We start from the raw sequence: 26,922 nt of genomic DNA, 5'->3' as shown, positions 1-26,922 counted from the left end.
TACTACTCAATCAATGAATTATATTCAATTATATCCTAAACATTTCTGAGTTAGTATTCAAATGAAATATGAAAAACAACCCCAGCATATACATCTAATTACAGTACAATGACTCAATTTTCTGGGATAACTTACCTGTAGTAAAAGTTCAATGTATTACGAAACAAATGTAACAGAATTACTTACATCACGGTCTACTGTCGTTGCAAAACCAATGGCTTCTTTTTGTGTACAGTTAACAGCTTTCTGAAGAGTATAGATGACTTGTTCGTAGGTATGGACCTCATCATTAAATAGCATGCAGTAGTAGGTGTCAGTCCTCTCTCTGTAGAGTAAAACATTAATCCTATGTTAGACTAGCTATTTGGATATCATCTTCCTCCAGGACTTTTTAAAAGCAAACTTCTGTCTAAGGAATATGTAGATTACTAACTAGCACACACACATACAGACAGACACACAGACGTATGTAACAAAGCTATCCGCGGATCGCCCAACCTATTACACTATCGTCTAGTTATGAAGATATATGGTGGATATGAAATTCTATACGAACCAGGGGTGACAGCATACTGGTTATGCAAAAACACTTTCATGTCTGAGACTCTGAAGTCCCAGGTTCAACCCCTAGCACCACTGTAAGCCAGAGCTGAGCAGTACATTGGTCAAAATTAACTAATTAATTCTATGTGAACTGTTTCTTACCAAGTGGAACAGAGCACTAGAGCAACACAGTAAAGTATGCAACCTCCTCAATAATCTAAGTACATAACCCCATCCAAAAATGGGGGGAGGACTTGGACAGAATATTCACCACAGAAGACATCCAAAAGGCCGAGAAACACATGAAAAAATGCTCCAAGTCTCTGATTGTCAGAGAAATGCAAATAAAGACAACAATGAGATATCACTTCACTCCTGAGAGAATGTCATACAGCAGAAAAGGTAACAGCAGCAAATGCTGGAGAGGGTGTGAGGTCAAAGGAACCCTCCTACACTGCTGGTGGGAATGTCAATTGGTCCAACCTCTGTGGAGAACAGTCTGGAGAACTCTCAGAAGGCTAGAAATGGACCTACCCTATGACCCTGCAATTCCCCTCCTGGGGATAGATCCTAAGGAACCCAACACACCCATCCAAAAAGATCTGTGTACACATATGTTCTTGGCAGCACAATTTGTAATAGCCAAAACCTGGAAGCAACCCAGGTGTCCAACAACAGATGAGTGGCTGAGCAAGTTGTGGTATATATACACAATGGAATACTACTCAGCTGTAAAAATGGTGACTTCACCATTTTCTGCTGATCTTGGATGGACCTTGAAAAAATTATGTTGAGTGAAATAAGTCAGAAACAGAAGGATGAATATGGGATGATCTCACTCTCAGGCAGAAGTTGAAAAACAAGATCAGAAAAGAAAACACAAGTAGAACCTGAAATGGCATTGGCGTATTGCACCAAAGTAAAAGACTCTGGGGTGGGTGGGTGGGTAGGGAGAATACAGGTCCATGAAGGATGATAAATGACATAGTGGGGGGTTGTATTGTTAAATGGGAAACTGGGGAATGTTATGCATGTACAAACTATTATATTTACTGTTGAATATAAAACATTAATTCCCCAATAAAGAAATAAATTGAAAAAAATAATCTAAGTATAAATGGCAAATATACTCCATGTACAATGAAAGATGCCCAAAGGTGACCCTACATCCCCCCAAAAAGGGCAAAGGATAACTTAAAAAAAAATTTTTTTTTAATTATCTTATTTATTGGATAGAGACTGTCAAAAATCAAGTGGAAAGGAGAGACAGACAGGGAAAGAGACAGAAAAACACCTGCAATCCTGCTTTACTACTCGCAAAGCTTTCCCCCTGCAGGTGGGGACCGGGGGCTTGAACCTGGGTCCTGTGCATTACAACACGAGCGCTCAGCCACCCAGCCACAAAGGATAACCTTTATAAAAATTCAGAATCGGGGAGTTGGGCGGTAGTGCAACGGGTTAAGCACAGGTAGCGCAAAGTTCAAGGACTGGTGCAAGGCTCCCAGTTCGAGCCTCTGGCTCCCCATCTGTAGGTGAGTCACTTCACAAGTGGTGAAACAGGTCTTCAGATGTCTATCTTTCTCTCCCCTTCTCTGTCTTCCCCTCCTCTCTCCATTTCTCTCTGTCCTAACCAACAACGACAACCACAACAATAGCTACAACAATAAAACAAGGGCAACAAAAGGGAATAAACAAATACTAAAAAAAAATTAGAATTGGCCCAGGGAGATAGCATAATGGTTATGCAAAGAGACTCTCATGCCTGAGGCTTCAAAGTCCCAGGTTCAATCCCCCTGTACCTCTATAAGCCAGAGCTGAGCAGTGCTCTGGTAAAAAAAAGAAAAAAAAATTCAGAATCAAAATGGGTAAAAATTGAGTTTAGCCAATTTATTCTAAACTATAGACTTATATTAAAGAGCTCACTGTCTAAATAAACATAGGTGAAACAACAAAAAGAACTGCAAACTTAACCAGTTTTATCACAATGGGAAAAACTGCCTGTGTCTGAAACTAGTAGCAGAACCTTGCCATGGCTTAAATATGACGACAGGGGCAGGGTGATAGCACACACAGTAAAGTGCATAAATCGCCATGTGCAAGGAAAGACCCATATTCAAATACTCAGTCACCACTTACTGGGGGTAAGCTTTATGAACAGTGGAGCCTCACTACATGGTGTCACATTTTCTCCCTATTTCTCTTCTATCAAAAAAAGAAAAAGAAAAGAAAAAGTTATTGGAAATGGCACCCCAACTCCAGTAATAATTCTAGTAGCAAAAAAAAAAAAAATCTAACAAAGAAACTCCTCTACCAATTAAGTGTGTCACATGTAATTTATAACCTTAAAATTAAGGCCATTGTTCTCAGTTATTTAATAAATAACAAAAGACTATGTGCCACAATATCTACATTAGAGTTAAATTGAGGAATCACAATAAAAAGATGGGGGCCGGGAGATAGTGCTCATATGGTAGAGACCTGCCTTCCGTGTAAGGCTCCCAAGTGGCAATGCAGGGGAACATCAAGAGCAGGTACCCAGTGAGCTCCAAGGATGGTAGAGTGGTACTGTAGTCTCCTCTCTTTCTCTCTTACAGAAATCAATGAAACAACTGGGCTGGAGAACTCACTCAGTCCTGGTATCACTTACACATGAGGCTCTGGGTTTAATCTCCAGTTTCACATGAAACAATGAAAATGGTTAAAACTGTGCTTGAAAACACCAGTAATAACTGAATTATACTTACATAACCTCTAAATCTGTTGGTAACTCATTTTCTTTTTCCCAAGTTAGTATCTCTACTGCATACCGAAACATAATAGCAAAAATGTTGTAAGTTCTGGCTATCACATCTTCAGATAAATGCACAAGAGGATCCTAAATGAGAGTGGGGGAAAAAGGCAACCATATTAATGTACATTAATTCTTATTTTTCCCATTCATCATGTCTAAAAAACACTACTATAAAACCTTTATTGCTCTTCTAGTTTTAGTTTCACTTCAGTTTGGTCTAATACATTACATCTTACCAAATCAAATGTCTTACAATGATTATCTGTATATAAAACTTCAATCACTAAATTAATGGAATAAAACTATCCAATGGCACTGAGAGTCTAATAAATTTATCTAAAAAAATTTAAATGGCATTCCAGGATTTTAAGACCTAACATAGAAACTTCTGGGGTTTTTTTATATAATATATATACATATTTTAATATTTATTTATTCCCTTTTGTTGCCCTTGTTCTTCTTTTTTTATTATTGTTGTTGCTATTGATGTCGTTGTTGTTGGATATGACAGAGAGAAATGGAGAGAGGAGGGGAAGACAGACAGGGGGAGAGAAAGTGAGACACCTACAGACCTGCTTCACCACTTGTGAAGCGACTCTCCTGCAGGTGGGGAGCCGGGGGCTCCAACCGGGATCCTTACACCAGTCCTTGCATTTTGCAACATGTGCGCTTAACCCGCTGCGCTACCTCCCGACTCCCTTTTTTTTTAAAAAAAAATTATCTTTATTTATTTATTAGATACAGACAGCCAGAAATCAAAAGTGAAGTGGGAGATGGAGAGGGAGAGACGGAGACACTTGCAGCTCTGCTTCACCACTCGCAAAGCTTTCCCCCTGCAGATAAGAACCGGAAGTTCAGGGAGTCGGGCTGTAGAGCAGCGGGTTAAGCACAGGTGGCGCAAAGCACAAGGACCGGCATAAGGATCCCGGTTCGAACCCCGGCTCCCCACCTGCAGGGGAGTCGCTTCACAGGTGGTGAAGCAGGTCTGCAGGTGTCTTTCTCTCCCCCTCTCTGTCTTCCCCTCCTCTCTCCGTTTCTCTCTGTCCTATCCAACAATGACGACAACAACAATAATAACTATAACAATAAAACAACAAGGGCAACAAAAGGGAATGAATAAATAAAATAAAGTATTAAAAAAAAAAACCCGGAAGTTCAAACCTAGGTCTTTGTGCATTATAACATGTGCTAACCAGGTGTGCCACCACTCGACCTCTCTCAAAACCTCTTTGTAGCTTCACAGTCTATTAACCATCTATGTCTAGAATCAAAAAATGGAATGTTATAAGGACAAACAACAGTTTTACAGGTATAAAGGGGAATCTAGTTTTGATGATAATAAAGGAGAAAAGTCAGTAAGGTCAGAAAACTGTTCTTTGGTATTGTAGGAATTACTGATTTGGCTACCAAAATTACTCATTTTGCTACCAAAGAGGAAGGGAAGAGAAGGTTGCAAGGATCAATGGATAGAGGTGAAGGAATATTAATACGTAGATGGTAGGTGTAGCCTCACAGAAATCTATGGTATATACATGTTAAGAAGTATGAAATTGAACCTCTGAAAAATAAAACATAAACCAGTATTATCTCAATTTAAAAAACCCTACTGGAGTCAGGCGGTAGCGCAGCGGGTTAAGCACATGTGGCGCAAAGCACAAGGACCGGTTTAAGGATCTGATTCAAGCCCCCGTCTCCCCACCTGTAGGGGAGTCACTTCACAGGCGGTGAAGCAGGTCTGCAGGTATCTGTCTTTCTCTCCCCCTCTCTGTCTTCCTCTCCTCTCTCCATTTCTCTCTGTTCTATCTAACAACAATGATATCAATAACTACAACAATAAAAAAAAACAAGGGCAACAAAAGGGAAAATAAATAAAGAAAAAAATCTACTTTCTCTCAGCAGAACAAGATGTACAGAGAACTACATGCATTCAACTTAACTGATTAAGTCAGTAAATTTCTCAGCTAATATAAAAAGTACCACTATAAGTATACACTGCATTTAACAAGCTATCTTTTAGTCAAAGTAGACTACATATCTTATACAATTTTTAAACTTCCTGCTTTATCATCAGTCTGTTATTTAGCTTAATGGCTAACTAGTACTATATTCATTTCTCAAACAAGAAAAATTAATATGTCCCAACACCATGGAACTGAAATCAGCAAGGTTTTGCAAACACATGTAAAGTGCACAGAACATTTTTGTACCTTCTCAAAGACAAGCCTAGTATAATTGGGGGTGGGGGTGGAGATGAGGAGTAAAAAGAGATCAGGAGAAAAGGGATAAAGATTTTGAAAGGAGATAATATTAGGGAATGAAGAGATTCCCCTCCCCTGGTCACTGCATCATGCATGCAGTTTTTTTCTTCCATCCATCCATCCACTCATAGATCACTGCCCCGAATACCATGGCATGATAGAAGCACTACTTGGTGCGATAGTTCTCAATTCTCAAATTCTCAAATCACTTTTTACCTACATTCTTTCAACAGGCTATTTTAAATGTCCCATCAGAAAATTTTTTGAATGATTTTTGTTATTAATAGTATGCTACAAGATTGTAAAATTCCAATGTATAGCTCCACTCCACACCCACCACCAAAATTCTGTGTCCCCACCCAACCACCTCTCAGAGTTAATAGCCACAGTTCTCACAAGTCTTACAGTTTGCATGTTTCTGTTTTGTTTGGATTTTTTTTTTTTTGGCAAGTTCATGTATATCAGATCCCTAGATTCCACATATGAGTAGTTGTCTTTTGTCTCTACCTTATTTTGCTAAGCATAATCACCTCTAGTTCCAATCATTTTGTCACAAAGGACACAGTATCACCTTTTTTGATTAAAGAGTAGTATTCCACGGAATATATACCCCATAGTTTCTTTAGTCAGTCATCTGTTCCATCAGAAAAAAAAATTTTTTTTTCATGGCTGGGAGATAATTCACTCAGTAGAACACACGCTATCATATTTGAGGACCGGGGGCCAAGTTCTTAGCACCATATGGAAGTACTACACATGGCAGCTTTATGGATAATGAAGAGGTGCCATGATGTCTCTTCCTTCTCTCTCTCTCTCTCTCTCTCTCAAGCTAAAAGGAAAAACTTAAAAAAAAAAAAAATGCAGTGGTTCCCTAACAATGAAGAAATGTCTCACCCCAAATTAGAAGTCAAGGAGAGCTGTGGAGCTGCTGAACATAAAATTGTCACAAATACTAGAGATTTATATGCTTAGTCAATAATCCATAATATTACAAATATCATTTAGAGGGAAAATGCAGGATCAATAACTTTTATTTTATTACTTTTTTTAACAGGATATTGCTCTGCTTTGGCTTATGGTGGGGTAGGGGTTTGAACTGCTGACTTCAGAGCCTCAGGCATTCAAGTCTTTTGCATAACCATTATGCTATCTCCTCTGCCCACAAAACAATGAGTGCATTAAAACCATGTATTTACATCTAGAGTGAATACAATTTGCTCTAGTGCAATAGCAAAATGAGCTATCATTTTTACACTGGGTTTCATCAACTGTCCAATGACACTGAATTACTAGGAAACAATGATTAGGAGCAGCTGTCATGTATGGCTATAGGGAAGAAAGGTATCCACTGATAGCTCACATCTTGAGTCACAACACAGATATACAAAAGTAAACTAAATTAACTGTTCTCTTACACACAGAAAAAGAATCTCGGGTAGGGGAGATAAGATAGTATAATGGTTATGCAACAAACTCTCATCTAGTGCCTGAGGCTCTAAGGTCCCAGGTTCAATTCCCCACACCACCATAAAAAAGCAATTACTGAAGCCAGACCTTCCACTTTCTGCACCCCATAATGATCCTGGGTCCATACTCCCAGAGGGACAATGAATAAGAAAGCTTTCAGGGGAGGGGATGGGATATGGAGTTCTGGTGGTGGGAACTGTGTGGAATTGTACCCCTCTTACCCTATGGCCTAGTCAATATTTCCATTTTATAAATAAAAATTAAATATATAAACACACACATATATATATTTAAAAAAGGAACTCATATATGCTTAAAACAAAACCTGAAATAAATAAAATGTCTGAATTTACCTACATTTCAGAAATTAAAGTATGCACACCTAGCACTGGGCAGTTACAAAATAGACTTGTTAACTTGCCTGTCCATTCCTCATATTCCCTAATTCCTGTATTTGGAAATATTTCAAACTCATGGTTAATAAAGTATTTCCTTGAAAATGATTTCATGAAAATGTCTTTTTTTTAAAAAAAATATTTATTTTATTTATTTATTCCCTTTTGCTGCCCTTGTTGTTTTATTGTTGTAGTTATTATTGTTGTTGTCGTTGTTGGATAGGACAGAGAGAAATGGAGAGAGGAAGGGAAGACAGAGAGGGGGAGAGAAAGATAGACACCTGCAGACCTGCTTCACCGCCTGTGAAGCGACTCCCCTGCAGGTGGGGAGCCGGGGTTCGAACCGGGATCCTTATGCCGGTCCTTGTGCTTTGCGCCACCTGCGCTTAACCCGCTGCGCTACAGCCTGACTCCCCGAAAATGTCTTTTTACTTACCTCTTCTTCTTCAATTTCAGAGGTGTTAAGTTCGTGTTTTTGACAGTAAGGACCTTCTTTCCAAGCTTCAGTATCACCACAGTCACAGAAACCTCCACCTCCTGATGTTGTCATCTTGAAAATATATATAAATACATATATATTTTGTCAATTACATTATAAATAACATACAAGTGTTAAGGAAATAACATTGTTAAAGCATTTAATCTCTTTGGAGAGAAAAACTGAAATATGAAACCCACAATTTTAAAACTTATTTTAAATATGTTTTTATGCTTAGTTTAAGTGGTGTCAAATTAAGCTACTTTGTAGTATATCTAGATAACTACAGGTTTTTTTTTTCTTTTTTACCTCCAGGGTTATTGCTGGGACTTCGTGCCTACACTACGAATCCACTGTTCCTGGAGGCTATTTTTTTCCCTTTTGTTGCCCTGTTTTTATTATTGTTGTTATTGATGTCCTCGTTGTTGGATAGGACAGAGAGAAATGGAGAGAGGAGGGGAAGACAGATGGGGGAGAGAAAGTGACACACCTGCAGACCTGCTTCACTGCCTGTAAGCGACTCCCCTGCAGGTGGGGAGCCGGGGGCTCGAACCGGGATCCTTATGCCAGTCCTTGCGCTTTGCGCCATGTGCGCTTAACGCACTGCGCCACCACCCAGCCCCCAACTACAAGTTTTTTGAAGAGCTTAAACATGGTCCTTCTTTAATTAGTTAAATTACAGTTTTCCTGCCAGACTTTGGCTAAACTGGCATAATGTAATGATCTATGCAGCGGGTTATAGTGCTAAAGCAGACTATAGCAGATTTAAAGGTTCTACATATCCCTATAGCTGCTGTCCTTTGAGAGTTTAATAAGAGCTCTAGAACTGACTGGAGAAAAAGTGACTCATAAAAATGGCTGACATGGTTTATTGTCCTTTTCTAATTGTACCTTAAAGTCACTCTTTGATAAGGAAGGATGTTCACAAAATACATAAGTGAATAGCCTAGTCATAAAAACCTTTCACCACCTGTTAGGTTCACTAGCTATTCACATTTCCTTAAGTACAGTCATTCCTTAAGCCAATAATAAATGGAACCTGGCAAAGTAGAACATATTAATAATCAGTAGACTGGAAAGGCTACAAAATAGCTCACTCAGTAGAGTGCACACTTTACCATACTTGAGGACCTGGGCTTCAGCACCCAGCATCACATAGGAGTACCACGCACAGCTTCAGGGAAGCTCCAAGAAAAGTGAAGTGGTGTGGTGTCTCTCCTTTTCTTCTATTTCTATCACTATTTGAAATTAAAAGGGGGAAGAAGTCTGCTGGGAGCAGTGAAATTATGCATGAGAGAAGTAAATTGGTAAGTTTGCTTTTCTTAAAATACCATGAAGAAAGAGTTCAGGAATGGTATTAGATATAGCCCATTTTAGAATGACCCTATTGTATTCTACTATTAAGAATATTAAGAATTTCTGTAATACATCACAATGCAGTTAATAAAACCCACAAATATCATTACTCCCATGAGTTTCAAAGAAACGAGGGCAGGCAGACATCTGGAAAATACCAATTCCACTCTGTAGCTTTTATCTTGTTCTGATTACCAAAGAATAGATTGAAAAGCACAAAGGAACTGTGATATTCTGACTCATGAAAATAAAGAGAACATATAAAAATACAAGGTACCCAATTTTGTACTTGTTTTCATTGTTAGCAATGAAATAAAAATAAAACAAACAGGTTAATAAAACAGGGTAAATAAAAGCAAAAAGGTTAATTCCTGAACCAACAGGGCTCCTGGAGTAGTAACATTATAATATTCTTTTCCCATCGTTCTTTTAAGAAATTAGGATTGAAATCAGGATTAAAAAAAGAAAGAAATTAGGATTAAAAGTTTCAGTTAATAACAGTTTCCTAATTTTTGAATCATCATGGTTCTGTCTTCAGTTTCTAAGAGAGGAACTAAAACAGGTTTAGTAATAACATGCCTTATGTATACCGCTAACTTAAAAACAAATTTTCTGAAAAATGGTAACAAACTATAGCAGTGGGTAAATAAGGAAATGGGTTTTGTGCTCTGAATAGTTCTATTTCTTTAAGTCAAATCTTCTGTAGAAAATGACCAAGAGATAACATCTTTTCTGCCACTTATGTTTATTCCTTTTCTCACACACCCTTTCAGAACCTCTTTATACTATTATTCTAGTTGTTTATAACCTTTATAAACCTAGAATTATATGAAGATACTAAATATAAAGTAAAACAAAAGCACACTAGTTTTAAAAATCAATATGTAGGGGGACCAGGTGGTGGCATACCTGGTTGAGTACACAAGGATCTGGGTTCGAGCCCCTGGTCCCTACCTGCAGGGGAAAGCTTCATGAATGGTGAAGCAGTGCTGCAGGTGTTCCTCTGTCTCTTTCACTCTCTATCTTCCTTTCCTCTCGATTGCTGACTGTGTCTTTTCAATAAATAAATAAAGATAATAGGAAAAAAAATTAAAGGATTAAAAACAACCAATATGTAGGATTTGTTATCTGTGTTTTCTTTCTTAAACCATATATTCCAGAAGTCTAGATTCAACATTAATTTCTATATTACTATCATATGTTTAAGTACCACATTGCTTAAATCATTCTCCCCGACTGAAATATTAAATCTTGTAATTTTGAAAAGGTATCTAGTATAAAATTCAATACTGGATATGGTTATTATCTGGACATTACTAACCCTATATCGATGATCTCTGTGAACACTTCCTAAGAAGCACTCCATGCATAAAACACAAGTTGGATCAACTGCACAGTCTCTGTAAAGTTAAAGGAAAAAGAATTCAGATAAAATAATTGACACTATTGATCATTTTGTCTTAATTGATACTTACAGAACATTACATCCAATAACTGCAAAATATAATCTCAAGTGGATATGGAATGTTCAAGGATAACAGTGTTGCATAATCAAATGTTTAGTTTTTTTTTTAAAATCTTTATTTATTGGATACAGACATCCAAAAATTGAGAGGGAAGAGGGTGCTAGAGAAGGAGAGAAACAGAAAGACACCTGCAGCCCTGCTTGCAAAGCTTCCCCTCTGCAGGTAGGAACTGGGGGCCTGAACCCAGGTCCCTGAACACTGTAACATGTGCACTGAACCAGGTGCACCACCATAATCAGGCCCCATAATCAAGTGTTTAGTGATCAAGACTTGATAAGCTTGATGTCTGAAACCTCACAAAACACGTAATTGTGTTAGAACTCATTTAAAATATACCTAGAGGCTAGGTGGTGGAGTACCCGGTAAGCACACACAGTATTAAAAAATACCTGGAACCCTCCCTCCCCCAATATTTGGACATTAAACAATGTACTTAGAAAAAGGTTTATTGAGCGATTTAATGAGAGGGGGAAGAGAGAACAAGACATCCAGCACATGTGGTGCCAGAAATCAAACCCAGTGTCTCACACATGCAAGTCTAATGTTTCACTGACCAACAACGCATGCACTAAATATGGACTAAAGAATAAAGTTAAGTGCATTAAACCTACAGTAAAAGAATAACAATATGTGGGAAAAAATCAACAAGACTAATAAACGAAAATAGTGAAAAATAGATTCTTCACATAGACCAAGAAAACTGATTGAAAACACTAAGTATAAATCAGGAGAGAAAGCAGGAACATCTCTATAAACACCACAGACATCAACAGCACACAGCATTATTACGTACAATTTGCTCAATAACTCCGATTCACATTATATGGTGGAATTTACTTCTTGAAATTTATAATATACCAAAGCTTACACAAGATGAAATAAAATCCACCTGGTGGAGCACACCTATAACAGTGTACAAGGACTGGGGTTCAAGTCTCCAATTACCACTTGTAGGGGGGAAGGCTTCATGAGTGGTAAAATAATCTAGTTGGAGTGGTGGAATAGTGCAGGTGCAAAGCCTGGTGCAAAAAAAAAAAAAAAAGCAAAAACTTCAGAAGTTAGATGAATGAGTAACTGACACATGTAAAAGTGCATCAAATCATTAGTCCTTAAGGAAAATTAAAACCATGAGACACCACAACATAGTAATTATAAAAGGAAAAACCTGGACACTAACTAATTAGATGGTACTGTAGCAACAGTTCAGTTAAAAATGGTCGGGAGTCGAGCGGTAGCACAGCAGGTTAAGTGCAGATGGCGCAAAGTGCAAGGACTGGTGTAAGGATCCCGGTTCGAGTCCCCAGCTCCCCATCTGCAGGGGAGTCGCTTCACAGGCGGTGAAGCAGGTCTGCAGGTGTCTATCTTTCTCTCCCCCCTCTCTGTCTTCTCCTCCTCTGTCCATTTCTCTCTGTCCTATCCAACAACGACAACATCAATAACTACAACAACAAAAAACAACAAGGGAAGCAAAGGGAATAAATAAGTATTTAAGAAAAAAATGTTCACAGCCAGCAACTAATGTCAGCTGAGAGTATTCACCAGATTAGTTTACAGTCTAGACATGTCAAAAAAGCTGTAGATTTTTAATAATACAAGATTGTTATTTGGTATATTAAACATACAGAAGTGCAGTTAAATAAGGAATAACAATGTGTTGCATTAAAAATAACATTAGCATAAATTGATACAATTTATGAAAATAATTACTTTTTAAAGATTTATTTAATAGTGAGAGGAAGTGTGTGCTGGTAATGGGAGGAATAAAAAGCAAGAACCAGAGGATCACTCTGGCTCTTACAATGCTGGGGCTTCAACTCAAGATCCCATGCTTGAGAACCCCAGGCTTTATCTACTGAGGCACCTCCTGGGACACTTCCTTGAAATTGCTGTTAAAAATAGAATGAACTATGGTTCAGGAGTTAGCACAGTGGGTAAAGCATTGGACTCTCACACAATGAGGTCCTGAGTTCGATCCCCATCAGCACATGTACTAGAGTGATGTCTGGTTCTTTCTCTCCTCCTGTATTTCTAATAAATAAATCTTAAAAAAAAAAAAATTTTTTAAATAGAATGAACTGGTGGGGCCAGGCAGTTACACACCTGGTTGAGTGCACATGTTACCATGCATAAGGAGCCAGGTTCAAGCCCCAACTGCAGAGGGGAAGCTTCATGAGTGATAAAACAACTCTGCAGGTGTTTCTCTTTTTCCCTGTCCCTCCATCTCTTTTCCCTCTAAATTTTTCTCTGTCCTATCAAATAAAAGGGGGGAAATGGCCACCAGGAATGATGGTTTTATTGTACAGGCACCAAGCCCCAGTAATAATCTGGTGGCAATTAAAAAATAATAATAATAGTAAAAGAATGAATTAGGGGAGCTGGGCAGTGGTCCCTGGTTTAAACACATATAGTGCAAAGTGCAAAGATTGGTCCAAAGATCCCAGTTGGAGTCCCTGGCTTCCCACCTGCAGGGGGTGGGTCACTTCACAAGCAGTGAAGCAGGTCTGCAAGTATCTTACTCTCTCCCCCTCTATCTTTCCCTCCCTCTCAATTTCTATCTGTCTTATCCAACAAGAAAGAAAAAAAAAAAATGGCCACAGGAGCAGTGGAATTGTAGTGCAGGCAACAAGCTCCAAAGATAACCCTGGAGATAAATAAATAAGTAAGTAAGTAAGTTTAAAAAGAGAAAGCCCTAGATGTTTTATTCACAATAGCTCCATACTGGAAACAACCGAAACATTTAATTAAAAAGACAATGGACTAGAGGCAACCACAGTACATTCATACATTAGGTTACTAAGCAGCAATAAAAATGAAACCCACTTCTACTAATCATAACATCTCCATGGGGTCAGGAGATAGCTCTCTTGATGGAGGGCTCACCATGCGAAAGGATCTGTGTTTGACCCCCTGGCACTAACAGAACACCTGCATGGCAAGTACTGTGGTGCCTCTCCTTTCTGCATCTTAAATTAAAAGGGAGAAACAAAACAGCCAACTGAAAGCAGTGGAACTGTGGTGTGAAACACTGGTACACCAAAGAACAAACACAAAACATGAATGAATCTGACAGCTATCAGAGAAATGTATATAGTTGGAGGACTAGTTCAGTACCAGTGAAAATCAAAAGAATATGATTTCTCTAGGACAGACCCACAAACAGGTAATATATTAGATTCTTGGGACAATCATTCACTTACTCATTTTTATTAGAGCACTGCTCAGCTCTGGCTTGTGGTGATGCTGGGGATTGAACCTGGGACTTCAAAGCCTCAGACATGAAAGTATTTTGCATAACCACTATGCTGTCTCTCTGTCCAGTACCAAGTATTTTATTAGTTAACTGGATGTAAGAGCAAACATCTGAAGTTGCAAAATATAGAATGTGAAGGATTCTCTGTATATAACCACAGGTAAAAATCCACAGAAGTAATGTTTATAAAAAAAATAAAATATTACCACTGGCAAATATAGAATCCTGCAATAAGTAGGAATATTCAATTTGACTAAAGTAGGAAGAGCAAAATAACATCTTTGAATCTGTCCTCTGTGCTTTGAACAATGTGACAGACATTTGTTCAACAAATATTTGCTGAGCACCTGTGAGGATGTGCTTTATGTGCCAAAGACCTGAAATTAGAAGGAGGTGCTTATAAATAAGTCTTTTTCCCCAGAATCCTAAAAAAAAAAAAAAAAAAAGGTGAAGGGGGGAGAAAAGGAAGAGGGAGAGGGAGAGGGAGGGAGGTGGAATGAAGCAGAACATTACTCTGGCATACGCATGACCAGGGATCAATTCAGGACCTCAGGTTGAGGGTCCAATGCTTTATCCACTGAACCACGACGTCTTGGAGTCACTATAGGTAAGTCCTAACAGGACAGTGAAGGGAAAAGCATGCAGGTCAAGTTCAAAATTCTGAATCACTGAGTTTCTTTTCCCAGCCCAGACACAATTCTTGTTTAATATTCCTTGCATGTGTTTTTTTTTTTTTGGTACAAAAGACAGTATTGTTAATACAACTTGTTTATTTATTTATTTTGCTTAGGAATCAGAATTTTTCTTTGAAGTAATGCCCAGATTTCCAAGTTCCAGTGACCAGCAGAATAACCAAAGAAAAGCTAACATTTTTTTCCAAGAACATTAAATTTTTTTTTTAAAAAATCAAAAAAAAAAAAAAAAAGCACACAATTCACTACCTTCAGTTCATATCCTAATATTTTAACAACAAAGGACATCACTCAAATTTAAAAGCTAATTGGGGCCAGGTGGTGGCGCACCTGGATGAATGCACTTGCTACAATGTGCAAGGACCTGGGTTCGAGCCCCCAGTCCCCACCTGCAGGGGGAAAACTTTGCGAGTGGTGAAGCAGAGCTGCAGGTGTCTTTCTGTCTCCCTCTCTAACTCCCCCTTCCCACTTGATTTCTGTCTGTCTCTATCCAATAAATCAACAAAAATGACAAAAAAAAAAATTAATCAAAGCATTTAAAAGCTAATCATGGTCAGCTGCAAGAAAACCTCAAGCTGCAAGAACCTTTCCTAGGTTCTTCCTAATTTTACTGAATATGAGCAAAAAATTACAATATGCAAGAATCAAAGGTGGGTCAGCAACATAGTTCACTTGGATGGTGTGTTGTTTTGCCCTGTGTGAGACCCAGGTTTGAGACTGGCCTCCACTGCACTGAAGGAAGCTTCGGTGCTATGATCTCTTTTTCTCCCTCTCCCCTGTCTCCTCTCCTTCTCTCTCTTTATATATAATCAAAGGCAAAATGAAAAAGAACACAGACTTTAGAATCAAAAGAGCCCTGATTTTCATCTTTATCATTGGAGGTAAGTCACTGGACTATCCTTTAAGCCTCACTTTTCTCATATTACCTAAGAAGTTTATGGAAGGATTAAGCATGATTATATACAAAGCACTTAGCATTAAACATGGTGCCTAGAAAGTGCTCAACACAGTGACTTACACTGACTAAAATAAATTTGGAAACTTCTACTCTAGGTTATAACAGAATAACTGCTACTGAACTAGTCTTCCCATAATACAACCATAAGTTAAATGAGTATATTAGTCAACTATTTCCAGGCAGAGAACAACAGGTAGCATAGAACAACTGCAATTACTAAGAGAAGGATAACTCATGAGATTAGTCCCTATCCCATGATGATTCTCTCATCAAGGGAATACATTTCCCCTGTGGCACAAAGAGCTAGAATCTAAGCAAGGAAGATCTCTTTGAGCTGAAATTAGATCAGAGTCTGAAGCAAGCAAAATAGCTAGAAGACGTGGGTCAGGGAACCAAAGGTGGAAATGTGTGCAGGATATAAAGGGGCCAACAAGGGGCAGAAGAAGTGTATGCTGGAGAGGCCAGTAACTGAACCCCTCCCCAGCTTAATGTTGGGCTGCACATGCACAGAGGGGTAAGTTTACTGAAAAATGACTCGAGAGAACTAAGAGAGCCACAAAGATACGTGAAGTCTCGCCACCAGTGCTACAGGATTGAGTTTCAGTCAAGGCCTAGCCTACCTATCAGAAAGACCATCACTTTCATTATGGATCATGCATCCTAAAGCAAGAGTTAGTTTGAGGACTGAGAGGGGAACCCAATAGAAAGCTTACTTTACCATGCATGTGGCCCTGATGCTATCTCAGGAACTATCACAAATAGCACCAGGAGAGCTGCATGGAGGGTGGGAGGGTGTTGTGGTCTACCCCTCTCTCCCTGTCTACATACTCCCCTCATCTCTCTTACATAAAGAATGTAGGTGTAGGCAGGTGGTGGCACACCTGGTTAAGTGCACACACTACAGTGCTCACAGACCTGGGTTTAAGTCCCTGGTCCCTACCTGCAGGGGGAAAGCTTCACGAGTGGTAAAGCAGTTTGCAGGTGTCTCTCTGTCTCTCTCCCTCTCTATCTCCCCCTTCCCTTTCAATTTCTCTCTGTCTCTGTCTAATAATAAATAAAATTAAATATATGTCTATTTTAAAAAATGAATAAAGAGGTGAGGGTAGATAGCATAATGGTTACACAGAGAGACTCTCATGCCTAAGGCTCCAAAGTCCCAGGTTGAATACCCTGCACCATTACCAGCCAGAGCTGAGCAGTGCTCTGGTAAACAAAATAAAATAAATAAATACATATTTTTAAAAAGATAGCCTGCAGGGAGTCGGGTGTAGCTCAGCAGGTTAAGCGCAGGTGGCGCAAAGCACAAAGATCGGCATAAGGATCCCGGTTCGAGCCCCCGGCTCCCCACCTGCAGGGGAGTTGCTTCACAGGTGGTGAAGCAGGTCTGCAGGTGTCTATCTTTCTCTCCCCCTCTCTGTCTTCCCCTCCTCTCTCCATTTCTCTCTGTCCTATCCAACAACAATGACAGCAATAACAACAACAACGATAAACAAGGGCAAAAGGGATAAATAAAATAAATAAATAAATAAATAAATGTAAAAAAAAAAAAAAAAAAAAAGATAGCCTGCTTTTTAGGAAAAAAAAAGAAAGAGCCTGTAACAATGCCCATGTTCAGCGGGGAAGCAATTACAGAAGCCAGACCTTCTACCTTCTGCAACCCACAATGACCCTGGGTCCATACTCCCAGAGGGATAGAGAATGGGAAAACTATCGGGGGAGGGGGTGGAATATGGAGCTTGGGCGGTGGGAATTGTGTGGAGTTGTACCCCTCCTACCCTATGGTTTTTTTAATTAATCCTTTCTTAAATTAAAAAAAAAAAAAAAGAAAGAGCCTGTAAGCTGTCTTACTCATATAAACAAATAAGGCCTGGGGTGCTGGTATAGCACACAGATGAGGTTCTGGGACAGTATTAAAGAAAGAGTGGGCAGGCAGTGGTACATCTGATTAATAAGTGCACATATTACAGAGTGCAAAGTCCTAGGTTCAAGCCCCTGGTACCTACCTGCAGAGGGGAAGCTTCACGAGTGGTGAAGTAGGTCTGCTGGTCTCTCTCTGTCTCTTCCTTCTCTATCTGCCTATCCCCTCTCAATTTCTCCCTGTCTCTATCAAAATAATAAATAAATAAATAAATTTTCTAAGAAGTGGTTGGAGGAGTGTCACCATGGCCCAGCATAGGATACAGAGTCTCAGGGGAATAAGGACAGAGATGCATAGAGGTGGTGGCAGTCACAGCAACAACAAAACAAAAGTCCCATGTAAAAGAATGATCAAATAAATGTTTTTAGCATTATGAGGTTAGGTTCTTGTGTGAAAGAAGTTGCATACATACAAAGGGAATAGGCTAGAATAAAACCTGCAGTGCTAGACTATAGCTGGAGATCACTGCAGGATATAGAACCACTGAGGGAGCCTGGCATTACTGGCATGCCAGTAGCAATAAGCACACTTAGTGCCTTATTTCTTTTTAAAAACTAATCTTCACTGAAAAGGAACTGGAGTCCTCGGACAAATGGTTGATTTAAGGCTGGAGCAGGGAAAAGTTCAGCATGTTCCTGAAATATCGAGTATCAAAAAAGAAAAAGGAAGTGCTCAAAGAATGAGGGACACATAAAAGAAGAAAAGACAGAGTGAAAGGCCAAATGGTCAAATCTAGCGCCAGTTTGAGCACAAGAATAATGGGAATTTGCAAACACATATAAATACATAAATCAAATGATAAGAAACCGAATATTCAACACTCTCAAAATACTTTCCCACTAATACTTACTGATTACAAAGGGAAAAAAGAAGCACATTATAAAGGTCTTATGGATATTCCTTTTAGAAAGTCATCAAAGTTACATCACCAGGGGGCTGGGTAGTGGCATATCCAGTAGAGAAGACACGTGCTTGGTTTAAGCCCCTGTACCCACTTCCAGGGGTGAGTGTGGGAGGTGAGCTTCACAAACAGTGGAACACTGCTGTAAATGTCTCCCTTTCTCTATTTCTCTGTCTTCATAAGATAAAGAAAAAGAAAGGGAAGAGAAGAAGGAGGGGGAGGGGAAGGAAGGGAAAGGAACCACCCCATCATCTGGGGCCCTACTTAGGGAATCCTTGAGAGTCCACACAGTTATGATGGGTGTAGACCTCTAATAGATCCCACTCTCCACTATCACTGGTTACTTCAGGAACATCAGCATAAGCTCTCTCATGGGCCAGTACAGGAACCTGTACTCCCTATAAAGTAACAACAGTAAATGATAGGGACTACCCCACTCTTCGGGGAGTCTAGGGAGGTTGAGTCATTCTGTCCTGCCACTCAAGTAAGACTGGTCCAGGAATGAGTGCAGCCTAGAATGTTCTCAGCTGTGACCATGGACTGTGAGCTCAGACTGACAGGGATTCAGAGATTACACAGGCTCCTGTCCTAAATATAAATATAAATATAAATATAAATATAAATATAAATATAAATATATAGGCCCTGGGCCAGGCTGATGGGGTGAACAGTTAATTTTATCCATAGATTTCCTTCAAAGTTAGGAGCTACTCTTTGCTCTAACCCAACTTTCTAGCCCTATTCTCAACTCTGACACCATCTTCTCAGACAGTATTTTTTCCAACTCCATATTAGCTATGAGACTCAAGCCAAGAGCTAAAAGTCATAGGCCCCTAGCAACATACCTAAAATATATTTCCTCGCTTCTTACCACCATAACACCCCTATTCTTATTAGTTCTTTTTCTACTTTTTGGTTTCTGTTCATTAATCATTTTGTCCTGCTTTATAGTTGCAGATGCTATTCCATCTGACTCTCCTGAGCAGACAGCCTCACCAATATATCCTGGAACCTCACCTCTCCTACTAGGGAAAGACAGAAATAGGCTGTGGGTATGGATTGACCTCCCAACACCTATGTCCAGTGGAGAAGCAATTGCAGAAGCTAGAACTCCCACTTTCTGCACGGCCCTCCCCATTTTTTTTTTTGTTGTTCATACTCCCAGCAGGGGAGAAATAATAGGAGGAAGATTATCAGAGAACTCTGAACTCCAAATCCATCAGGACCTGGAGAAAAAGATGAGAAGAAAAAAAAGGAAGGGCATTCAGAAGTAGTAATAGACGTAGGTATGAGTTAGAAAGGATGAGAAGGCAGGACCATTAAAAGGGAAAAAAAAAAAAAGGCAAGTATATACAAATATAGATAGTTATATAACTAACAGTTAATTTATATTTGCAACCTTGGGAGAACTACTATATCTTCCAATGGAGGAAACGGGGATATAGAACTCTGGTGGTGGGAATGGTGTGAAATCATACCCCTATTATCTTAGAATTTTGCAAATCAATATTAAGTCACTAATAGATTTTTTTTAATTTAAAAAAGGAAAAAAGTAAAGAAAACAGGAAAGGGGGCAAGAAAGAAAGGCAGTTAGGCCACTATAAGAAGTTACCATGCAGTCACTGAGCAAAAAAAAAAAAAAAAAAAATCATCTGCTGCTTCACTTGTGAGCAAGTGATATCTGCGGTAAGGACAATCCTGTGAAAGGTGCAACCTAGGGAGTCGGGCTGTAGCGTAGCGGGTTAAGTGCAGGTGGCGCAAAGCACAAGGACCGGCATAAGGATCCCAGTTGGAGCCCCGGCTCCCCACCTGCAGGGGAGTCGCTTCACAGGCGGTGAAGCAGGTCTGCAGGTGTCTATCTTTCTCTCCTCCTCTCTGTCTTCCCCTCCTCTCTCCATTTCTCTCTGTCCTATCCAACAACGACAACAACAATAATAACTACAACAATAAAAACAACAAGGACAACAAAAGGGAATAAATAAATAAAATAAATATTAAAAAAAATAAAATAAAGAAAGGTGCAACCTGACTCTAATTATGAAGTACAGCAGACAAACCCAACTAGCATGGAATCTTCAAAAAGTATCAAGTTCATAAAAGTCAAAAACAAACTGAGGAAATACCCCAGACTGAAAATTAAAAGACATGACAGACAAATGTATGACCTGGAACTGAATTCTTTAGTTATAAAGGACAATGCTAGAACTGGATTCAGTATCCTCACCTGTAAATTTTAAGGTTCCTAAAATTCTCAACAAAGGACTCAGAGCTTGGTCAAGACCCACAGAAAGTAAGATTTAACAGTCAATATATGAAGAGATCTCCACTGACATTCAAACTATGTTAGTAAAGTCACAGATACTCAGAAGCCTTAAACAAAACTAAATTTCTTAAAATTTAAGCCTTATAGGAAAGAGTTATTTTATTTTCCCTTTTGTTGCCCTTGTAGTTTATTATTGTTGTTGTTATTGATGCCACTGTTGTTGGATAGGACAGAGAAAAATGGAGAGAGGAGGGGAAGAGAGGGGAGGGGAAGACAAAGAGGGGTAGAGAAAGACAGATACCTGCAGACCTGCTTTACCACTTATGAGGCGACCCCCCTACAGGTGGGGAGCCAGAGGTTCAAACCAGGATCTTTGTGTTTGTCCTTGTGCTTTGTGCCATGTGCGCGTAACCCTCTGTGCTACCGCCCAGCCCCCAGGAAAGAGTCTTTAAGGAGAAAAAATTTGAATTCTTCTATCAATAGTGCACCCACATGAGGAAATATCATCTAGCTATAGCAGCTGATATGAACAAATGTCAAGAGTTTGTCAGAAAAAGGAAAATTTAGGGGCTGGGTGGTGGCGCACCTGGTTTGGCGCATGTATTACAATGCGCAAGGACCTGGGTTCGAGCCCCCAGTCCCCACCTGCAGGGGGAAAGCAGAGTGGCGAAGCAGGGCTGCAGGTGTCTGTCTCTCTCCCTCTCTGTCACCCCTACCCTCTTGATTTCTGGCTGTCTCTATCCAATACATAAAGATAATAATAAATAAAATTTTTAAAAAAAGAAAAAGGAAAATTTGACGCAACATATACAACATATTCCTTTTTGTATGTATGTGTGTATATGTATGTATGCTTGCTTAAGATCATCATAAAAGGCCTGTCTATGCATAAATAATTAATGAAAGGACCTGTAAGACTATGTAAACAATGACTAGTTCTGAGAAACAGAAATGGACAGTCAAAATAGAAACAGTACTTCACTTGCCATCATCTCATATACCCTTACATACTCAATTCTCCAAGAATTTTTTTAAAATAAGTCAGTCTAGCAGCAATAAATACATACTTCACCTAACTCATAATTTCTTTTCGTTCCCTCCTTCCCCCTCCCTTTCCGTTTTTTACTTTAGTTTTTATTTTTTTATTTAATTTTTATTTATAAAAAGGAAAACATAGGATAGGAGGGGTACAACTCCACACAATTCCCACCACCAGAACTCCGTATTCCATCCCCTCCCCTGATAACTTCCCATTCTTTATCCCTCTGGGAGTATGGACCCAGGTGCAGAAGGTGAAAGGTCAGCGGGGAAGCAATTACAGAAGCCAGACCTTTCTCTTTCTCTCTCTCTCCTTCGGTTCCTTCCTTCCTTCTTTTTTGCCAGAGCACTACTAATCTCTGGTTTATGATAGTGAATAGGGCTGAACCTAGGACCTCAAAGCCTCCGAGCATGAAAGTCTTTTTCCCCCCCTCCAGGGTTATTGCTGGGCTCGGTGCCTGCACCATGAATCCACCGCTCCTGGAGGCCATTTTTCCCCCTTTTGTTGCCCTTGTTGTAGCCTCGTTGTGGTTATTATTATTGCCATTGTTGATGTTGTTCATTGTTTGATAGGACAGAGAGAAATGGAGAGAGGAGGGAAAGACAGAGAGAGGGGGAGAGAAAGACACCTGCAGACCTGCTTCACCGCCTGTGAAGCGACTCCCCTGCAGGTGGGGAGCCGGGGGCTCGAACCGGGATTCTTACTACACTTGTCCTTGCGCTTTGCGCCACAGCCCGACCCCCTCATGAAAGTCTTATAGCATAACCATTGTGCTGTCTCCTTGGTCCTACATCTTAATTTCTAATAATCATTCCCAAATGAGGAACCTCCTTGCAGGAATGGCAGAATTTATTTTCCCCCAAATAGAAGTAGAGACACACAGAAGGAAAGAAGAGAAAGATACTACAACACTGAAGCGTCTTCCAGAGCAGTGGGGACCAGCTCAAACCTGGTCATGCACATGACAAAGTGGCACACTACACAGGCAAACGATCTTGTCTGTCCTAAGATGGCTGATTCTACATATAGGTCAGATACACACATAAGTACAAAGTACTGTGGGCATCTAGTGCCAAAAAGCAAGGAAGTGCTAAAAAATAATGAAGGCAAATGAAAACACCAAAAAGAATCAGCGAAACTTAAAATTCTAGTAAGAAAACAAAGAAAAGTCCAAGCAGAAGTCAATTATGGGGAAGAAAGCACAATGTCTAAAACATTGGTGATATTCTTGACCTGAGAAATATTAGAAGCGTTTTCTTTATAATTATCTACTGTTAAACCATGTTTCTGCAATGAAGACTATATATATCCCTGCAGAAAGATGTGAGTTTTTTTTTTTTTTTTTGGGGGGGGAATTTAACAAAAAAACAAAATCAAGCAAACAAACCCCCCCCAAGACTCCCGTAGAAAGGAAATTATAATATTTTACCTGCAAGAGTATGTAGGCTCTCCTACTTTAAAAACACGACCACAAAGATGAGATGGTTTATTTGCTTGCTCAAGTTTTGGAAATCCAAATGCAGGATCTTCACCACAAAGGTACCATTCCATTGGTCCCAACAAAACATGCTGAGCTAGCATGTCTTCTTTCTCTGGAAATGGGTTGGGCCCCCTGCAGTAGATTTTGGGTACATAGTGGGCTAAATGTTGGTACACTTCTCTAGTGAGGTCAGTTGCTTGAAGCCATTTCTTTGAAAAAAGAAAAGAAAAAAATAGTTTTGAACAATGTTAATGCACTACTAATCTGAACAAACCAACTCTTACCTTCTTTTAGGTGCGAGCATAATTTTTTATTTTATTTTTATTTTTTTGCCTCCAGGATTATTGCTGGAGGCAAAAATCAGCGCTTGCATTGTGAATCCACTGCTCCTGGAGGCCATTTTTTCCCCTTTTGTTGCCCTTGTTGTTTTATTATTAATGTGGCTATTATTATTTCTGTCATTGTTGTTGGATAGGATAGAGAGAAATGGAGAGAGGAGGGGAAGACAGAGAGAGGGAGAGAATGACAGACACCTGCAGAACTGCTTCACCACCCATGAAGCGACACCCCTGCAGGTGGGGAGCTGGAGGTTCGAACTGGGACCCTTACACTGGTCCTTGCTCTTCACACCATATGTGCTTGACCCACTGTGCTACTGCTCAACCACCCTCCCGCTTTTTTTTTTTTTACCAGAGGACTGAACTTGAGACCTTGGAGTCTCAGGCGGGAGAGTCTCTTCGCATAACCATTATGCTATCTACCCCGCCCACAAACATTTACAATGAGTCTTTTAAATTTCGTTGACAACATTAATCATTCTAGATCTAGTTCATTAAATTTAGAACTTTATTGAAATGTCAAGTACTTCTGAATTCTACTTAAAGTAAAATTAAAATGAATATATATTCCCTTTCTCGAGATGACGCTTGAAGGAACCTTCTGTAGATAGTATAAAAAAAGCACAAGATACCAGACCAGACATAAGACAGAGCTCGTCTGACTTCTCTTCTAATGCTTTGCTCAAATGATATTTTGATTCATGACCTGGATTCTCCTGTAAGTTTGCCCTCAGAAATAACATGCAGTAAGCATAAACAGTCACTAGTAGGGCTGGGCACTGATGCACCTGGTTGAGTGCACACATTACAATGGCATAAGGACCTGGGTTCAAACCCCAGGTCCCCACCTGCAGAAGGGTAGCTTCATAGGACGTAAAATAGGGCTGTTGGTGCCTCCCCCACCCTCTCTATAGACACACACACACACATATCATCCCTCTTGATTTCTTTGTCAATTAAAAAGAACTGTCACTAGTCATATTTATCCTTAATTAATGAGATGAAATGTTTCATGGATACCAGAGTTCACAAAAGACTGTTCTATCAATATGCTCTGTTTTTCTGATCAACATCTCTATATAGTTTTCCCTCTTTGCTCTTTCAAATAAAAACAAATTCCAAAAGTCATTTTTCTTTCCTCTAATATTTGTGATAATTAATTTTAAATTTAATATCTAGTAGATACTGTGATATTACAATAATAATAAATACTATTTGGCCTTCATATTCCTGGCACAGAACTCCTAAAACTTTTGTAAGAATTTGCTTATTAATGAAGAAGAGGGAGATCACGCAAGCAAGCAAGAGAACCAGAGCATCACTCTGGCATGTAGTTCGCCAGGAATCAAACTCAAGAACACATATTTGAAGGTCATACACTTTATCCACTACATCATCTACCAGGCTGCAAAAACACTTTTTTTCTTTCTTTACTCTTTTCATTTTTTTAACATATTTATTTTCCTTTTAGCTGCCCCCCCCCCTTTTTATCGTTGTGGTTATTATTGTTGTTGTTGATGTCATTGTTGCCGGATAGGGCAGAGAGGAATGGAGAGAGGAGGGGAAGACACAAGGGGGGGGAGAGAAAGACAGACACCTGCAAACCTGCTTCACCGCTTATGAAGCGACTCCCCTGCAGGTGGGGAGCCGGGGGCTTGAACCGGTTTCCTTACTCGGGTCCTTGTGCTTTGAGCCAAGTGCGCTGCTACCACCTGACTCCTTTTTTTCTTTTTTTAAGACAGAGATAGAAAGGTGGAGTGAGTGAGGTGGGGAGAGAAAACACAGCACTGAAGCTTCCTTCAGTGCAGTAAGGGATGAGCTAGAACCTGGGTTGCACATATGCCAAAGCAGCATGTTTCCCAACTGAGCTACTTTGCTAGCCCCTAAAACTCTTGAAATGCCCCAAAGAGAAGGTAAGGAGCCGGATGGTGGCATGTTACAATGTGCAAGGACCCAGGTTCAAGCCCTTGGTCCCCATGTGCAGGGGAAAAGCTTTGCAAGTGGTGAAGCAGGTGTCTTCCTCTCTCCCTGTCTCCCCCTTCCCTCTCAATTTCTGGCTGTCTCTATCCAATAAATAAATAAAGATAATTGAGAGAGAAAGAGAGAAGGGTTAAAGGAGTATCTTCTGTCACTTATAACTACCCCCTTACAAACAGATCAGTTTACATTAGGGAAGTGACCTTTGGAAAGGCCCAAGAGCTGTGGAGTGGTTGCCCAGAGAACAAAGTGGTTAGAGGATTGGAATTTAAAGCTACCATTCCAACCTTAGGAAGGCAGAGGAGAGGGGCTGGAGACTTCATTAATCAACAGGTCAATCAACAGTATTAACACAGTGATGCTTCTACAAACATCCCTAAATGTCAGGGTTTAGAAAGAGCATCTGGGTTGGAGAGCAGAGAGTTGCTGGTTGAATGCCCTCCATGTCCTTCCATATGCCTTCCTCTTAGCGTCTTTTCTAGCTGGCTGTTCCTGAGTTCTAGTCTTTTATAGAAATCTCATTTCCCTGTGTCCTGTGAGCTATTCTATGTGAACTACCAATCCAGAAGAGGTCACTGAATCCAACTTAACCTGTGGATCAACTAATTGGCATCTGAAGGAGAAGCAGGTGAGGGTCAAGAAGGCTGAATTGTGGAACTGAACCCTTCATCTCTAGGATCTGACTGAATTTTAAGACACCAACTGATGCCTACAGAGAATTAAATGTCTTATTTATTTTTTTTAAGATAAGAAGGGTACAACTCCACACAATCCCCACCACCAGAACTCTGTATCCAGCGCCCCCCCCCCCCCGCCCCCCGCCACAGCTTTCCTATTCTTTATCCCTCTGGAAGTATGGAACCATAAATTTCTTTTTTTTTTTAAATTTTATTTATTTATTCCCTTTTGTTGCCCTTATTGTTTTATTGTTGTTGTCGTTGTTGGATAGGACAGAGAGAAATGGAGAGAGGAGGGGAAGACAGAGAGGAGGAGAGAAAGATAGACACCTGCAGACCTGCTTCACCACCTGTGAAAAGACTCCCCTGCAGGGGGGGAGCCGGGGTTCGAACCGGGATCCTTATGCCGGTCCTTGTGCTTTGCGCCACCTGCGCTTACCCCGCTGCGCTACAGCCCGACTCCCGGAACCATAAATTTCTTAAGTGTGACACACACACACACTTGGTGGTCAGAAGTATTTTATGGGGATCAGGAGGTGTCATACCCCAATAGTTTGGCATGTTACAGTGCGCAAGGACCCAGGTTCAAGTACCTGGTCCCCATTTGCAGGAGGA

The 26,922-nt window shown here is 39.9% G+C and overlaps 1 protein-coding gene across 4 annotated transcripts in view; it reads right to left on the bottom strand.

Moving 5' to 3' along the window:
- Positions 1 to 26,922, bottom strand: part of UBR2 (ubiquitin protein ligase E3 component n-recognin 2) — a 119,631-nt gene that overhangs the window by 82,537 nt on the left and 10,172 nt on the right. For all 4 annotated transcript variants that reach the window (XM_060189829.1, XM_007537370.3, XM_007537371.3 and 1 more), the window contains exons 2-6: positions 23,265 to 23,524; positions 10,610 to 10,688; positions 7,891 to 8,004; positions 3,288 to 3,418; positions 187 to 325 (exon numbers count right to left, since the gene is read on the bottom strand). In XM_060189829.1, the coding sequence (XP_060045812.1) occupies positions 187 to 325; positions 3,288 to 3,418; positions 7,891 to 8,004; positions 10,610 to 10,688; positions 23,265 to 23,524 (723 nt within the window). The remainder of the gene's footprint in view (positions 1 to 186; positions 326 to 3,287; positions 3,419 to 7,890; positions 8,005 to 10,609; positions 10,689 to 23,264; positions 23,525 to 26,922) is intronic.

Source organism: Erinaceus europaeus, chromosome 4 (assembly GCF_950295315.1).
Source record: "Erinaceus europaeus chromosome 4, mEriEur2.1, whole genome shotgun sequence".
NCBI lineage: Eukaryota > Metazoa > Chordata > Mammalia > Eulipotyphla > Erinaceidae > Erinaceus > Erinaceus europaeus.
The sequence above is the reverse complement of the archived record's forward strand: the minus strand, read 5'-3'. Positions and strand labels throughout refer to the sequence as shown.